The sequence below is a fragment of the Saccopteryx bilineata genome, chromosome 4, assembly GCF_036850765.1.
Source record: "Saccopteryx bilineata isolate mSacBil1 chromosome 4, mSacBil1_pri_phased_curated, whole genome shotgun sequence".
Classification (NCBI taxonomy): domain Eukaryota; kingdom Metazoa; phylum Chordata; class Mammalia; order Chiroptera; family Emballonuridae; genus Saccopteryx; species Saccopteryx bilineata.
Genome location: NC_089493.1, coordinates 28705004 through 28722411, shown reverse-complemented (window position 1 = coordinate 28722411; position 17408 = coordinate 28705004). Strand labels below are relative to the sequence as shown.

The 17408-nt window shown below is 50.1% G+C and overlaps 1 protein-coding gene across 2 annotated transcripts in view; it reads left to right on the top strand.

Moving 5' to 3' along the window:
- Nucleotides 1-17408, top strand: part of DCAF4 (DDB1 and CUL4 associated factor 4) — a 29936-nt gene that overhangs the window by 10093 nt on the left and 2435 nt on the right. Inside the window, exons 5-13 of one of the 2 annotated variants that reach the window (XM_066276478.1) lie at nt 133-215; nt 2316-2418; nt 4974-5117; nt 6006-6055; nt 10063-10142; nt 12092-12187; nt 13146-13243; nt 14777-14950; nt 15317-15431. In XM_066276478.1, the coding sequence (XP_066132575.1) occupies nt 133-215; nt 2316-2418; nt 4974-5117; nt 6006-6055; nt 10063-10142; nt 12092-12187; nt 13146-13243; nt 14777-14950; nt 15317-15431 (943 nt within the window). Of the gene's footprint in view, nt 1-132; nt 216-2315; nt 2419-4973; nt 5118-6005; nt 6056-10062; nt 10143-12088; nt 12188-13145; nt 13244-14776; nt 14951-15316; nt 15432-17408 lie in introns of both variants that reach the window. The other variant, XM_066276477.1, reaches the window with a different exon arrangement.

Genomic DNA, 17408 nt, shown 5'->3' with positions numbered 1-17408 from the left:
CGGATGTATAGGGATACCGTTTCGGCCAACTTAGTACCTCTTTCTTTATTGCATCCTATGGAACTAAAAATAATTTCTGATATTTCATAACATAAAACTTCAGTGAACCTATCTTTTTTTTTTTTAATTTAGAAAATAACCAGGATGGGATCTAATGCATCTTCCTTGCTACAAAAAAGCAAGCTGGGTTTCCTCAATGTCTCCAGTTACTGCCGGTAAGTCACTGCCTCGTTGTTGTCTATTCTTCATGAGCATTGTTTTTCTGTTTTCTATTTCCATTGTCCAAGAATCCAGTCAGGAGACCAGACAGCTGCTCTGTGCGGAGTCTTTATAATTGAGGGGCTCCAGCTCACAGCCTGCTTCTGCTGCTGGAGCCAGCCCTGAGCAAGTCACTGTCCTTCCAGAGCAAGGGGGAGACCCTGTGGGTGGCCAGGGACAGAGGGGAAGGGATTCAGGCAGAGAAATTGGGCAGGAGTTTCTCAGGATGTTTTCTCTCTTACTCATAAATTATGTTTAGTTGAGTGGTAGGTCTTATAACTTCATTCCTATGAGATTTTTGCCTCTCATCTCCTCACCTAGTAAGTTGTTACCAGAAAAGGAACATTAAATGGATGGATGTGTCTTAAACTTCTTCTAAATATTTGTCATTTCTGATCTAATTCTAACTGCAGGCCTGTGAGATAGGTTGGTATTTCCCCCAGTTTCTAGAAGAGGCTCAGCCTGGAGTGGCCTTTCTCAAGGTAAAGCTAGAAAGGACGGGTCTGTCTCACTCCTGGCGCCTGAGCTCCAGTCCCCTGTGTCCTGCCGCCCGCTGTGTATGGGCAGGTGAGGAGACAGCGTGAGTTTGGTGGCTTATGGAGGACACAGCTCTCTCCTCTCGAAGCAGGGCCACCTTCCGTGTAGGCCAGCCACGCATAGGTATGAGCCAGGGCAGGTGGGAATATGCCTCCTCTTTATTTCCCTAAAAGAGTTGAATTAAATTTAATTCCCCAAGGTCGAATTAAAAAGATCTGTTTTTCACCCTAGAACATGCTTTGTCTTTGGGGGGAGGGTGCACGGTGTGGAGAGGCACAGGGGCAGTCGGGACGGCGCGGGCCCGGGCCGTCCTCGGTGGCGGTGGCTGTGCGTCCCTGGGCACGGCGAGAGGCGCAGGGGCAGTCGGGACGGCGCGGGCCCGGGCCGTCCTCGGTAGCCGTGCGTCCCTGGGCACGGCGAGAGGCGCGGGGGCAGTCGGGACGGCGCGGGCCCGGGCCGTCCTCGGTAGCCGTGCGTCCCTGGGCACGGCGAGAGGCGCGGGGGCAGTCGGGACGGCGCGGGCCCGGGCCGTCCTCGGTAGCCGTGCGTCCCTGGGCACGGCGAGAGGCGCGGGGGCAGTCGGGACGGCGCGGCCCCGGGCCGTCCTCGGTAGCCGTGCGTCCCTGGGCACGGCGAGAGGCGCGGGGGCAGTCGGGACGGCGCGGCCCCGGGCCGTCCTCGGTAGCCGTGCGTCCCTGGGCACGGCGAGAGGCGCGGGAGCAGTCGGGACGGCGCAGGCCCGGGCCGTCCTCGGTGGCTGTGCGTCCCTGGGCACGGCGAAGCCCCGGGCCGTCCTCGGTGGCTGTGTGTCCCTGGGCACGGCAAGAGGCGCGGGGGCAGTCGGGACGGCGCAGGCCCGGGCCGTCCTCCATAGCCGTGTGTCCTTGGGCACGGCGAGAGGCGCGGGGGCAGTCGGGACGGCGCGGGCCCGGGCCGCACGGCGAGAGGCGCGGGGGCAGTCGGGACGGCGCAGGCCCGGGCCGTCCTCGGTAGCTGTGCGTCCCTGGACACGGCGAGAGGCGCGGGGGCAGTCGGGACGGCGCAGGCCCGGGCCGCACGGCGAGAGGCGCAGGGGCAGTCGGGACGGCGCAGGCCCTGGCCGTCCTCGGTGGCTGTGCGTCCCTGGGCACGGCGAGAGGCGCGGGGGCAGTCGGGACGGCACAGGCCTGTGCCGTCCTCGGTAGCTGTGTGTCCTTGGGCACGGCTCCTTCCTCGGCACCTTCTCTTTGCTCTCAAGAGAAAGAGAGTTGTTCTAAATGATCCAGAAACAGATTCCACTGAATTCTGACTTGCTTTGACCCTACAAATGGGCTGCCCATTTCTTTGCGTGAGTATTCCTAAGAGTTCTAAAATTGAATTTATTTGGGATCTTGCTCATTTTCATCGTTGTGAAATAATATGTAGAGGACCAACTAGGGGAGATGGTCTTCAGGGTGTGAAGCAGTGCAGAACCCGACTCTCCCTTGTGGTTACCTAGGTACGGTGCCCTGTGCTCTGTGCCCCTCTCTTTCCCTCCGCAGTTTAGCCCATGAGCTGCGAGTGAGCTGCATGCAGAGGAAGAAGGTTCAGATTCACAGCTCGGATCCGTCTGCTCTGGCAAGCGACCGATTTAACCTCATTCTGGTGAGTGGGAGTGAGCTGTATGTGGGGCTGGGGTGCTGTTGCCGTCGCCACACTTTATGGCTAGCATTGGCTTCCCTCAGGCCTGCCCGTGTAGGTGCCAGTTGCATGAAAGAAGGTGTCCACTAGGTTTTATCGGGGTTTTTTTGTTTTAAATTATATTATTATTTTAGTGAGAAGAGGGTAGACAGAGAGAGGCTCCCATGCGCCCCAACCGGGACCTACCCGGCAAGCCCTCTAGGGGGCGATACTCTGCCCATCTGGGACCCTTGCTCTGTTGCAACGGGAGCCATTCTTTTAGCACATGAGGCGGAGGCTAAGGAGCCATCCTCAGCACCTGGGGCCAACTCATTCTTAATTGAGCCATGGCCGCAGGAGGGGAGGATAAGAGAGAGAGAGAAGCGAGAGGGGGAGGGTAGAGAAGCAGATGAGCACTTCTCTTGTGTTCCCTGACCAGGAATTGAACCCAGGACATCCACATACTGGGCTGACGCCCTACTACTGAGCCAACCGGCCAGGGCCAGGTTTTATAGTTTAGCAGGTGCCTACTGGCTACCCATTGGCTAGTTCCAAGCTGGCAGGCCAGGCCATAGTGACCACTGTCGCCCTTACCACAGCTCTCTCGTTTGACACAAGAGCCAGGGCCCCTCATATTGACTAAGAACCATCCCAGAGTAATTTTTCTTGGGTGTGTTGTATATACATCGAGGGTACACAGTGGACCGGGAGCTTCTAATCATTCCTATACTGGGCAGGATTTGGTGGCCACCCCCAATGCTCCAGGGTCCTCAGTAGCAATAGCATGTTACTCCCTTGCTTGCTGATCCTGACGTGCATAGCAGGGGCCTGTAGGCCTGTGACCCTGGGCCTGCACATCCCGCTTCGTCATGCCATTTGCAGGGAGCAGAAAGCCTTCTCTGTTTTTGGTTAGACCCAGGCTGGAAGCCAGTGCCAAGTTCTTGAGTGCAGGGGCCAGGGAAATGTTGGCAGAGGGTCCACTGCAAATGGAAGGAGCCTAACTGCTCAGCTCTACAGGATTTGAGGCCACAGTAGAGCACAGCCTGCCCAGCAAGCCTGTCCTTCCTGGAGGCCAGGGAGAGGCAAGGAGAGCAAGAGAGACCCAGAGCGAACGCCTCGGCCTGATGATCTGCTGGCGGGGCGGGGCCGGAAGCTACAGAACTGACCCTTGACATCTTGCTGCAGGAGGCCTGGATAGCAGAGCCTTTCCTCATAAGCGGTGTTCGGGGCCAGGACACGCTCTCGCCTGTGACTACCTTCCTTATGTGTTTGGAGATGCAGTTTGACCTGAATACTTCCTTACAGTGGGTTCCCTTCAGGAGCCCTTTCTCTGGGGTGTTTCAGTAAGCTGTGGTGGAGTTCACTGTGCACATCCTGCTTAGTATAGCCCGGGGGAGGGGGGGAGGCGCCCCCCCATCTCACACTTCCCCATACAAGCTGTGAGCTGGCCCTCGGAAGTGCTTCCCCACCCCCCAGAGTTACGATGACTGGCCCATGACTGGCCGGCTGGTGTGATCACAGGAGAGGGAAGGACAATTTGCTACCCAGGGACCAGTGTTTCAGATCTGACTCTATCACTGGTAATGATCCTCAGGAACCTAACTTTTCTTCCTGGTAAACTGCAAAGTGAGTGCAATTTCACCAGCTAAATAACATACAAAACACAGAAATACATATATCTTTTGCTCTGAAATAATTAACTACATTTTTAATTTATTTTATTTTTTTACAGAGACAGAGAAAATCAGAGAGGGATAGATAGGGACAGACAGACAGGAACAGAGAGAGATGAGAAGCATCAATCATCAGTTTTTCGTTGCAACACCTTAGTTGTTCATTGATTGCTTTCTCATATGTGCCTTGACCGTGGGCCTTTTGCAGACCGAGTAACCCCTTGCTCGAGCCAGCGACCTTGGGTCCAAGCTGGTGAGCTTTTGCTCATACCAGATGAGCCCATGCTCAAGCTGGCGACCTTGGGGTCTAGAACCTGGGTTCTCGGCATCCCAGTCCGACACTCTATCCACTGTGCCACCGCCTGGTCAGGCGCACTACATTATTAAATGAAAAAAATCTTAACCCATATCCCAATGCAGTCTGTTCTATTGTAATTTCTTTTCAGTGCAATGTCTTTTTGTTTTACTTGGTGCTAATCATAGTGCTGTGTAATGGGAGTATAATTTTGTATTCTTCTTTTACCCTTGACAGTTTTAACTAGCATCCATGTTCCTGTGTGACTTTCATGATGGCCACGTGCTCTGTCACCACGTGTCTCATCTGAGTTCCTTCACAGTCTGAGTGGGGTTACTGTGCAGTCCTCAGATTTCCTGCTACACTGCCTCAATGGCACCCTCCTCCCTGCTCCTGAATTGTGAGACAGACGCCTGTTAGCTTTGCCCAGCAGTGGCTGTGCCAAGTAGGGGCAAAATTAGGTCATGGACGGGAGCTCTCACACGGTGAAAACACAGAGCACAGGGGCTGTGAGAGACAGGCAGGTGGTCTCAGGCCTGGGAGGTCAGCTGCCACCCCTTCACCCCTTCCAGGCGGACACCAACAGTGAGCGGCTCTTCACAGTGAATGATGTCAAAGTTGGAGGCTCCAAGTACGGCATCATCAGCCTGCAAGGACTGAAGACCCCCACGTTCAGGGTGCAGATGCACGAAAACCTCTACTTCACCAACCGGAAGGTACTCTGCCCTGCCCTCCAGCCGTGCGGCCTGCTCTGCCTTTGGACCCTGGGGCACCACGGGGGGAGCCAGATTCAGGGGAGAGGAGAGAACTGTGAGGAAGGCAGCGCTCGGTTACGTTTTCCCAAGGGAGAATCGGAGTTTTAGGTCCTGAGAGCCCAGGGAGGAAGCAGAGGGCCTCAGGGGTTTCTTGTCTCGGAAGAGAAATGAATTTAGGTGTGGGAAGACTGGAAGTCTTCTTCCACTGGTGGTAAGGCCCTTCCCTTCCACAGGATGGGGTTGATTGGAAGGGGCCCACACCGCGGCACAGAGTTCCTGGGAAGTGGGCTGCAGCACCTGGGTGGGCGCTTCTCCCGGTGCGTCAGGACGAGGTGTCAGTCACTCAGCAGTCTGTGTTTCCATCAGTATGAGCAGCTTGCTGTCTGAAGAGCAGCCTTTACATTGCAGTGGGGTGAGAGCTGCATCTGTAAGCAGCGGCGACTCTGTTCTGTTGGGATGTGAGCCACCAGCAGATACAGGTTGAAAATGGTTTCTGGGTGAAGTGAAATACAGCATGCCTTCAGAGCTTGGTTTGTTTCCTGCGATTGAAGAGAAGTCATCGTGCCCTGGAGAGTGTGCCAGATGGCTCTCTGTGAGGCCCATGCAGATAATGAAGGGTAAGGGCTGGGGGCTGCGTCCTCCCTGTCCCTCTTCAAGTCTCTGTGTGCCAGGGCAGGGAGCTTCCCTGTTCTCAGAATGCTGTTCCAGCCCCCTTTAAAGGAGCGAGACTTGCAGAAGTCACAGGTCTACACCCCCACGAGTTACTCCATAAGAAAGCATTTGTCTGCTTCCTTCCATGAGCTGGCAGCCAGACCGATTCTTGCATCTTGCTGTGTGCTTCCTCACCAGGTGAACTCTGTGTGCTGGGCCTCGCTGAACCACCTGGATTCTCACATTCTGTATCTTTTGGCAGATGAAGAGGTTTGGTGGGCAGGTCACGCCCTGACGTGGACGGGCATCTGTGGGGTCTGTGAAGTGGCATCGCAGTGGGCAGAGGCCTGGGCCGTACTGCATGTCCTCTCACCCTTTCAGAAAGCAGTGCACGTGGGGAGAAAGCGGGTTCCGTGTTGCTCAGGGAAGTAGCTGAGGTCCTGGGCGACTCTTGAGGTCACTTTGTGCCAGATACTGTTCTGGAACTTGAGACTTGGTGCTTTAGCAGAGGAATAAGGCAGAAAGGAACAGTAAAATCTAGGGAAGGAACCTGTTTTTATAACTTACCCCACAGCACCGTGTTTCAAAGGTGAGGTCTTAAAGCCTGAATTAAAGATCTGAGTATAGCCCTGGCTAGATAGCTTGGTTGGATTATTGTCTTGATTTGCAGGGGTTGCGGGTTTGATCCCCAATCAGGGCACATACAGGAACAGATCAATGTTTCTGTCTATCTTTACGTTCCTCTCTCTCTCAAATCAATAAAATGAAATAAAAAAAAATGATGATAAATTTTATGTAAGACAAACAGAACTGTATGTTTAGTAAACTGAAAGTTTTATGTGGCTTTCTTTCAGTGAGGTGGTTCTCTGGGGTGGTGGGACCTCCTAATACTGTGGTGTTATTACCAGAGGACAGAGGAGACCAAGCCTTAAAAGAGAGAAAACAATAACCTCGCTCTCATTTTTTATTTTAAAATAGTACGGCAGTTTTTCATGTTTCTGAGGACTGAGGAGAGGCTAGAAGTCGGTGTAAGGGTGCCTGAAGAGTATGAAAGGACACTCTGTTGTAGCTTGACCAGTGGCTTGCCCTCTGGTGGCCATTTCAGGTCAACCTCAGGCTTCTGTGCACCTGCTGCTTCTGCTGAAGAATATCAAACTTTCTCCCTTTACCAAAATGGTACCTGTTCAGATCTGCATTCTACATTTTTCCCCAAAGAGTGGTGGAAGGTTAGACTGAATTCTTTTCTACGGTTACTGGGCTCTTTGGTAACCGCTAGCCTGTTAAAGGATTAACCTACAATACCTGCCTGATAAGTACCCAAAGTTTGTAACCTGGATTTTAGGCACAGTAATGGTACACATGTGCTCCCTGACCAGGCAGTGGCACAGTGGATAGAGCGTCAGACTACATGGAGGGCCCAGGTTCAAAACCCTGAGGTCGCCAGCTTGGGCGCAGGCTCACCCAGCTTGAGCATGGGCTCACCAGCTGGAGCGCAGGGTCGCTGGCTTGAGCAAGGAGTCACTCGCTCTACTGTAAACCCCCCACCCCCTGGCAAGGCACATATGAGAAAGCAATCAATGAACAACTAAGGTGCCACAACGAAGAATTGATGCATCTCATCTCTCTCCCTTCCTATCTGTCTATCCCTATCTGTCCCTCTCTGTGACTCTCTCAAAAAAAAAAAAAAAAGAGAGAGAGAAAGTACATATGTGTAAGGACTTCCTGTCCACATCCTTGCTGTCTATACTAGAGGTACTTCACATAGTTGGGGCTATACGCCAAGGCAACATGACACGCACACATCACAGACTGTCAAGAATGTTGCCTAACTGCTTTGCAAATACTTACATTTTTTGATGAGGGGTGTGTGTGTTCATTCCACCTTCATCTATTGAGTGTATACAATCTGCAGAGTGGTGGAGATGGGCAGCTCGACAGGTGATCAGTCTGTGCAGTGATGTCTGTGGGGCAGCTGGATACAAGTGGGATGCAGGGACTGGGGCAGTCTTTCTGGAGGCAAGTGATTTCCGCATGGGAAGGAGCAGCTGGAGTTCCATTAGAAGAATGACTCAGGCCTGACCAGATAGTGGCGCATAGGACCCAGGTTCAAAACCTCAAGGTCGCCAGCTTGGGCGTGGGCTCTTCCAACTTGAGCGTGGGCTCACCAGCTGGAGTGTGGGGTCACTGGCTTGAGCATGGGATCATAGACATGACCCCATGGTCGCTGGCTTGAGCAAGGGGTCACTTACTGTGCTGTAGCCCCCCCCCCCGCCCCAGCATGGTACATATGAGAAAGCAGTCAATGAACAACTAAGGTGCCACAACGAAGACTTGATGCTTCTCATCTCTCTCTTTTCCTGTCTGTTTGTCCCTATCTGTCCCTTTTTCTGTCTCAAAATATAAAATGAAGAATGACTCAGGAGAGATCATGGCACATTGGGCAGCAGTGTTTGGTAGCCGTAATGTCTGGTTAAGTAGGGCCTTGCAAGACTGACTCCTCAGGGATGTGGGATGCCCGTGGAAGACTGTGGTCATGGAGTTATTTCTTTCTTTCTTTTTTTTTTTTTGCAGGAGTAGGGAGTATTTTTATTATTAATATTCATTTTTAGAGAGGAGAGGGAGAGACAGAGAGAGAGAAGGGGGGGGGGAGGAGCTGGAAGCATCAACTCCCACATGTGCCTCGACCAGGCAAGCCCAGGGCTTCGAACCGGCGACCTCAGCATTTCCAGGTCGACGCTTCATCCACTGCGCCACCACAGGTCAGGCAAGTTATTTCTTATACAGGCTGGCAAGGGTGAGTCTTCAGACAAGGGTGCTTCAGGATTGAGCGGGCGGTGGAGAGGGAGGGAGTCGTGAGCAGGCTTGGAGGAGCAGCACAAGTCTAAGCAGCTCGGCGTGTAGGCCCGGCAACGTTGGTGGTAGGAGCAAGTCAGGCTGGCTCTCCTCGGGAGTGGTGTTGTGGAGACCCAGGGCTGGTTAGAACTTGTGCTGCATGGCCACGGATAGGGCAGGACTAGGGAGTGTTCACTGGGAGAAACCAGGGCCTCGTGGCAGACGTAGGAAGGACATTTACTGGAAAGGTGTTGTACCTGGATTTCAGCGGGCTGCAGAGTGGAGGAATGGCCAGGAGTGGGGATAAGCAGTCGGTTCTTTTAGAGAGAAGTTTGGCTGTGAAGGGAAAGGGAGAGGAGCCAGCTCAGTCAGAAGACGGTGCAATCGGAAACACAGCAGAGCACATAAAGAGACAATTCAAAAAGGAAACCCAAATGACCATACTCAGGTGAATCAGTGCACCCAGTTGAGGTTGGGGAAATGCAAATTTAAATGATGAGATGACATTTATACCCATTCAGATGAGCACAAATTTCCAAAGTCTGATCGTGCCCAGATTTGGCAGCTGTGGAGCACGGGGAACAGTGCTGGTGCTGGTGAATCGATACAGCCGCTTGAAGTCGGAGACGCAGGAACCTACCACCCCATAGTTCCTCTCGAGGTACAGGCATGGGAGCAGTGTCCGCTGCACGTCATGACCTGTCAGCGGGCCACTAAACCCGTTTGTGAGCAGCATCTTCAAAGTGAAGTAGACTAGAAAATATCCGAGTTTCTACTAAGGGAGGGGAAATATCAAAATTTCATTTCAAATAGTTGTGTGTATATAGCATGTAATAGTGTAAAATTACACCTGGCTTTAAGAAACAATGCCTTAGAAAAGCCTCCCACCCGTGGGCGTGGGAGACAGGAAGGTGCTCACTGCAGCAGCAGAGCAAAAAGAAGAAAAATCTGCGAACCCATCACAATACAACTGTGATGTATTTATGCAAAGAATGGTGTAAATGAAGGGGCCACAAACTGCAACACAGATGAATCTAGAACACAATGGGGGTTGAAATCTTGTAGAAGATACTCTGTGTGATTCCATTTACTTATGTTTTTAAAAAATTAACAGTTCTTCATAGTGCTCATGGACAAATATGTTGTGGAAATATAACGTAGCCTAGAACTCAGACCAGTTTTAGAATAGTGATTCCTCCTGGGTGAGGGAAATGGGGGAATTGGGCTGGGGAGGGTCAAAGAGGGATTTTAACTGTCTGTGACATTTTTTTCCTAAAAAAAAAAAATCTAACTAAATATGGAAAATGTAAACGTGTTAAATCTGGCTTTACGGTGTTATTTTTATAATTTTTTGAAGGGTGCTAATGCCCATTCTCCTCCCAGCGGAGAGCTCGTACTTGATTGTCCTTAACAGTTTTTCCAGGCTGTGCCTCATGGGAATCGCAGAGACTCCAGGCTGTGCCACCCTGCTCCCAGCGTCACTGTTCGTCAACAGTCACCCAGGTACCTGGCCCTTTTCCTGTGAATAAAGGGGTACTGTGACACATTCTGTCCTCTGCCTCCCAGAGCTGCAGCCAGCAACCCCATAAGCTCCTTAGAGAAGGTTTGGACAGGAGGGGTTGGAAGCACAGGCTGAGCGAACTCAAGTCAGAGCTTGTAGAAGCATCTGTGAGGAGTCCTTAAACCTCACCCAGGAGCCTTATCAGGCAGTGGCGCAGTGAATAGAGCGTTGGACTGGGATGCAGAGGACCCAGGTTCGAGACCCCAAGGTCACCAGCTTGAGTGTGGGCTCATCTGGCTTGAGCGCAAGGTCGCCGACTTGAGTGTGTGATCATAGATATGACCTCATGGTCGCTGGCTTGAGTCCAAAGGTTGCTGGCTTGAAGCCCAAGGTTGCTGGCTTAAACCCAAGGTCGCTGGCTTGAGCAAGGGGTCACTCGCTCTGCTTTAGCCGCCCAGTCAAGGCACATGAGAAAGCAGTCAATAAACAACTGAGATGCTGCAGTGAAGAATTGATGCTTCTCATCTCCCTTCTTGTCTGTCCCTCTCTCTGTGTCTTTCTCTATGTCACAAAAATCAATCAAACAAATAAAACCCTGACCCAAGATTTGTACTAGAAGCATGTGCATCTTTACATATTTCCTTCTTTGGGTCATTTTAGCAGCCAGAACAGTTAGAAGTGTGTCTAACCAATGCAAGAAAGCAAAATATTTATCCAAGCTGCCTGTACAGATCATTCAGAAAAGTGTGGCCCTGGCCAGGTAGCTCAGTTGGTTAGTGTCATCCTGCTACACCAAGGTTGTGGGTTTGATCCCCCAGTCAAGGCACATATAAGATCGACCAATGTGTACATAAATAAATGGAAGAACAAATTGATATGGTTTTTTTCCCCGCTCTATCAGTCAATCAATTAAAAAACAAAAAGCCCTGCCAGAAGTGTGACCGCGGTGCTGTCCGGTGCTCACGTTCCCTCTGGCTGACGGCATTGCCACGCTCTGGACTTCTTCCTGGCAGCATGCTGGATATTGAGTTTCCAGCCTTTCAGAGAATTAGGATCAATTAGACAAGGGTCAGGCCTCTGAGAGTACAGGCTTCAGGCAGACCTGGCAGGAATCCCAGCTTGGACAGATTGCTTAACCTACCTCGGTAAAGTGAAGGTAACACCTACCCCATCAGGTTATGGAGAGAACTAAATGGGGTCGTGTACACTTAGCCCGGAGCCCGGCACTTCGTTGTACAGCTGGTTTATGCGACAGGTATTACCACCCATGTACAGGTGAGGGAACCGAGGGGAAGAGAAGTTCAGAATTTGCCTAACAAAACTAATCTGTGGTGTCTGAAGGCAGGAGAGTGGTTTCCTTTGGGGAGGCAGTGGTTGGGAGGGTACTGGAATATTCTATTTCTTAACCTGGGTGGTGGCTATATTTACTTTGTGGTAACTCATTAAATTGTATACTTATGATTTGTGACCTTTTTGTATGTTTCATCAATAAAAGTTTATTTTTTAAAAGTTTTGCTTGAGATTTCACAACTAATAGTGTGATCTGGGATTGTAGCCACTTTAGCTGTGACATATCCTATAAAACAAGCTTTATAAGATATTTCTCCTCACTAGTAGAAACTGGTATTTTCTAGTCTACTTCACTTTAAAGATGCTCACAACTGGGTTACTGCCTCCCTGATAGCTGTCAGTATTGTTAGCACTCCTATGGGATGTCAGGAAAGAGTTACACATTCACTCTCAGAATAACCACTTTTGAACCAGGGACCCCAGTTGAATGTTTCTTTACCTGCTACCACAAAACCTAGAACGGGGCCAAGGAATAGACCCCTCTGAGTGGCTGTTCCTTGAGGTTTCCCCAAATCTGGAGGTCACCAGCCTGGGAGCGTGAAGGGAAGGTCTGTGTCCCCAGAGGGCAGCCATGCTTCACGGTCTCTGTCTCTCTCAGCAGAAGAGCGCCCTGGCATGCTCTGCAGTTTCCGGATCCCTGGGGCCTGGTCCTGTGCCTGGTCCTTGAACATCCAGGCAAACAACTGCTTCAGTACCGGTAAGCCGCGGCCACCACCACCCTGGTTCCCAGAGGAAGGTATTTATTAGATCTTAGACCAGTGGTTCTCAAACTTTTTGAAGTCAGGGCAAATTTAAAATCTTACAAATAATTATAGGTGTACTATATACAAATTTCTGAAAAATATGTTATAATAATTAAGTCAATATTAAAGAAAAAAAGCATAAAGTCCAAGTGTGCTTTTATGGTAAACGAAATAAATATGACAAAATTAAATTTATTCTGACATTAAAAAACATTTTTGTTACATTTTTTGAGTTAATGCTTTTTAGAATTTGTAAAAAGGGTTAAAAAATTTAAAAACAAAAAAGTTATCTTTTTATCTATATAGATACATTCTTAGTAAGATTTAGTAAAATCAGCAGGTCCCGGTGTGAATGTGTTAAGTTTTTTCATTCTTGTGTTTATGAGAAACATGAGCCTGATGTGTCCTAGCGATTTCTTCAATGTTTGGCATATATTTGAAAGGCAAACTCTCATTTCCTTGTCAACACATTGAAGAATTCCTGTCTTTTTACTCTAAATTGTGTTGAGTGCAGAAAACCCCCACCATACATATCATCTTAACTTTACACCAAACAAAGAATAGAAGAAACTTGCCTCCAGTCTTTCTGGTGAACATAGGGGGTAGTGTAAAACAATCCAGCACCACAGCTTAACAGTCTTTTGCAACCTAATCAGGCAAGTGAAGTAGGGGGTTGGACTGTCAGTTTACAGCCAATTCCCTACACCTCTGTCCCCCAAAAATCTAAACTTCAAAAACCCTGTTGGTTTTTTGGTCCCCAATAGGCACATAATTCTCTGGATTACCACAGGGCGCACCTGGAAATCTTCTAGGGCGCACACTTTGAGAACCACTGCCTTAAACCCTCGTTCAGCAATCCCTCCCCCCAGCTACAAGTGACGCTTGTCTCTGCCCCATCTTTGTGTCTGTCAGGCTTGTCTCGGTGTGTCCTGGTGACCAATGTAGTAACGGAACACCGGCTGTCATTTGGGACCGGCAGTGACGTCTTGGCCCAGCGGTTTGCTGTCATGGTTGGTTGGATGGGCAAGGGCGCAATATAAAGTTTCCCAGGAGTAGAGATTTGCTGGATTGAAACTGGAGGCCCCTCTGGCATTCAGTCCTCCCCCTCTGACAGGAGACAGCAAGGGTGTCAGAAAGAGTTAACAGGTTATTTGAATATGTCTGCACTGAGTGAAAGTTGGCCAATCCAGAAAGGCCTGGCTAATTGGCTTTAAACAGCTTCCTGTTAAATGAATGTTAACAATTTTTTTTTTTTTTTTTTACAGAGACAGTGAGTTAGAGAGAGGGATAGACAGGGACAGACAGACAGGAATGGAGAGAGATGAGAAGCATCAATCATTAGTTTTTCATTGCGCATTGCAACACCTTAGTTGTTCATTGATTGCTTTCTCATATGTGCCTTGACCGTGGGCCTTCAGCAGACCGAGTAACCCCTTGCTGGAGCCAGTGACCTTGGGTTCAAGCTGCTGGGCTTTTTTCTTTTTGCTCAAACCAGATGAGCCCACGCTCAAGCTGGCGACCTCAGGGTCTCGAACCTGGGTCCTCTGCATCCCAGTCCGACGCTCTATCCACTGCGCCACTGCCTGGTCAGGCGCTTTTTTTTTTTTTTAATGTTAGCAATTCTTAAGTAGTTCTTGGGATAGCCAGTAGGATAGTTTTTTTAATATATAAATTAAGTCCCAATTTGTAGCACTTAATAGTTTCATACACAGCTTTCAAGTTACACATTTTATAAATTTAAACATAAAAATCCTAGTCATTACTACGTTTCAAAGACTTGTCCTATGGAACATACCATCTTAAAAAATGTGGAGGTGGTGGCCCTGGTTAGTTGGCCCAGTGGGTAGAACATCGGCCTGGCATATGGACATCCCGGGTTTGATTCCCACACACGAGAAGTGGCCAACTGCTTCTCTCTCCTTCGCCAGTCTCCACGTGCCCTCCCCCCGCAGCCAGTGGCTCAGTTTGTTCATGCGTTGGCCCCAGCACGGAGGATGGATATAGCTCCGTTGATTCGAGCATTGGCTCCAGACAGGGGTTGCCAGGTGGATCCTGGTCGGGGCACATGCTGAAGTCTGTCTCGCTATCTCCCCTCCTCTCACGTTATATATGGAGGCAGGAGTGTGCCAGCCTGCTTGCAGCAGTAAGCACAGAGTTCATTGATTCAGGTTTCTTCGGCCACCTTCCCTCTGTTTGGGAGCCCACATCTTACCTGGACCTCTGATCTCTCCTACTCCATACTCATCATCCCAAGCTTCTCACGAACAACATTGGTGGAGACAGGGCACTGTCACTTGGGCTTCAGAGCGAGGCCTGAGGGGTCAATGCAGCCAGTCGGGAGGACCCTGGAGGGACACATGGGGTCCAGTTCTTTTCCCTTTTCGTAAGGAGCCCTTCCAACTCCACTCGGTCTCAAACTCGGACCAACTGCACCTCTGACCCAGGAGGGCTGGGTAAGGGAGGGGAGGGTCTGGGAGAGGGTGTGTTCTGGAGGGCACACCCTTCCCAGCCTTAGAGGTACCAAGCAGTTCCTCTTTCCGTAGACTCCTTTGCTGTTTAATGGCTGTCGCTCTGGGGAGATCTTTGCCATTGATATGCGTTGTGGAAATCAGGGCAAGAACTGGAAGGCCACCCGCCTATTCCACAACTCAGCAGTGACATCGGTGCAACTCCTCCAAGAAGAGCAGTGCCTGATGGCTTCCGACATGGCTGGAATGGTAGGGTAGCACTGACTTTCTCAGGCCCCCGGAGCTGGTGGCCCAGAGGTCTGTCAGGTGGAGGGGCTCCGCTGGGGAGACCCTCGTGCCAGATAGCAGCATGGAAAGGCAGCTGGGGACCGGGCGGGTTGGGAGCTGTGCAGAGTTGCTGCTGTGCTGCCCACTGCTAGCCCAGTCGGATCTACACAGATGTGAAACTGGTTCTGGTGCCTTTGATGGACTCTAGGACCTAGGAGTTTGAAGCTCAGGTTGTCCTGCCCTGAAGAAGTCTCTGGAGAGCTCCTCGCCCTCCCTGGCTTCCGTGCCTGGGCTTCATCTGTGTACCTGCTGGACCCTCCTTAATGGCCCCGTGCTTCTTCCCCACAGATCAAGCTGTGGGACCTGAGGACCACTAAGTGTATAAGGCAGTACAAAGGTCACGTGAACGACTACGCCCTCTTGCCCCTGCATGTGCACGAAGAAGAAGGAATTGTGGTGGCAGGTACCTGGGGTGGGGGAGATTGCATTCACCAAATTCTGTCCCTTATGGCCCCCAACGGAACAGAATAAAGGGATCATGGGTGGATGGGGTCAGGGAAACTAGCTGGGACTTAGAGTTGGACATTAGTAAGCAGAAATGTAAATATCTACCAGTTGGACAGACATTTCAGGAACAGGGAGGTTAGATGCAGTAAACACAGCAACTTGGGAGACCTGGGTGAGGGTTTACATCCATTCACCAGGTCAGCCTTCACGGGGAGGGACCTTATCCCATCATGCAACGTCCTGTCGAAAAGTTGAGCTCCCTGTTCATTATACTTGCGTTTCTACCAGAGGATGCTGAGAGAGGAAATTAAGGTCATTCATTGTAAAGAAACTGATGGTTGGTCCCTTTAAGACCACCCTTGTGGATCCATGATCTGTAGAATAGGAGCAGCGCCGTCTAGCCACTAAATCCCATTGAAAGGAGTTATTACAAGATTATACTGCTTTTGGACTATAGAATATTCTGACAGCATGGAAGTTTGGTGGTTTGACAAATTAAATAGTAGGCTCTTGACCTTAAGGAATAGATTCTCAGTCTTCACAGATCCTCAAATTTGCTAATATTCCTATAGAAAGTACTTATTCCCCATGAAATCTTTTTATGGTTAAGAAACATTTGTTAGAACTTTCTAGGCTTATTTACTACTATCACCATCACCAGCAATTAGCTTCCTTTTTAAGTCTGTTTTTCACAGGTTTTCAGTTCAGAGAAGTTTCTGTGTTCTGGATAATAGAAAAAAGGCCTTTTGAGAGGCAGATTTGTGTACTGGGCTAGCTGCAGTGATCAGTGAGCTGTGCTACCTGAATTCATCCACAGCCGGGGTAGCACTGGTGCTTGTACAGTCCCTCCAGTGGTCGAAAGCGCAGACGTGAAATCCTGGGTTGCCTGAGGACTGTCCTCTCTCCCCTGAAGATCTCCACTAGTGTATGTCTTGTCTGGGCTACCACAACCAGTGGTGCTAGGTGTCACATTTCCCACAACTCTGAGCCCTGAGGACTGTGTGGTCTTTATCCTTTTTGAGAGTGGAGTGGGGAAAGAGACACATCGATTTGCTGTTCCATTCACCTACATAGTTATTGGTTCTTTGTTGTTGTTTTTTTTAAAATTTTTATTTATTTATTCATTTTAGAGAGGAGAGGGAGAGACAGAGAGAGAGAAGGGGGGAGGAGCTGGAAGCATCAACTCCCATATGTGCCTTGACCAGGCAAGCCCAGGGTTTTGAACTGGCAACCTCAGCATTTCCAGGCCGACGCTCTATCTGCTGCGCCACCACAGGTCAGGCCTCTTTGTTGTTTTTTGAGAGAGAGACAGGAGAGATGAGAAGCATCAACTTGTAGTTGCGTCACTTTAGTTGTTCATTGATTGCTTCTCATACATGCCTTGACCGAGGGGGTGCCTCAAGCTGAGCCAGTGACCCCTTGCTGAAGCCAGCAACCCTTGGGCTCAAGCCAGTGTCCATGGGATCATGTCTATGATCCCACGCTCAAGCTGGTGAGTCTGCGCCCAAGCCAGATGAGCCTGCGCTCAAGCTGGCAACCTTGGGGTTTTGAACCTGGGACTTCAGCATCAGTTGTGCCACCACCATTCAGGCCATTGGTTGATTCTTGTATGTGCCCTGACTATGGATTGAACCCACAACCTTGGCATGTTGGGACGACACTCTAACCAATTATGTGGTCTGAAGAACTAAACTATTGCCCCGGCCAGATTGCTCAGTTAGTTAGAGCATTGTCCCCCATGCTGGGTTTGTATAGGTTCAGTTCTCGGTCAGGGCACATGCAAGAATCAACCAATAAATGCATAAATATGTGGAACAACAAATCAGTGTTTCTCCCTTCCTCTATAAAGTCAATAAATTTTTTAAAAATTTTTTTAAAAAGAAAAGAACAGTTAAGCCAGAAAGAGCTCTAGGGAGAGCTAGCACCTGGTTTG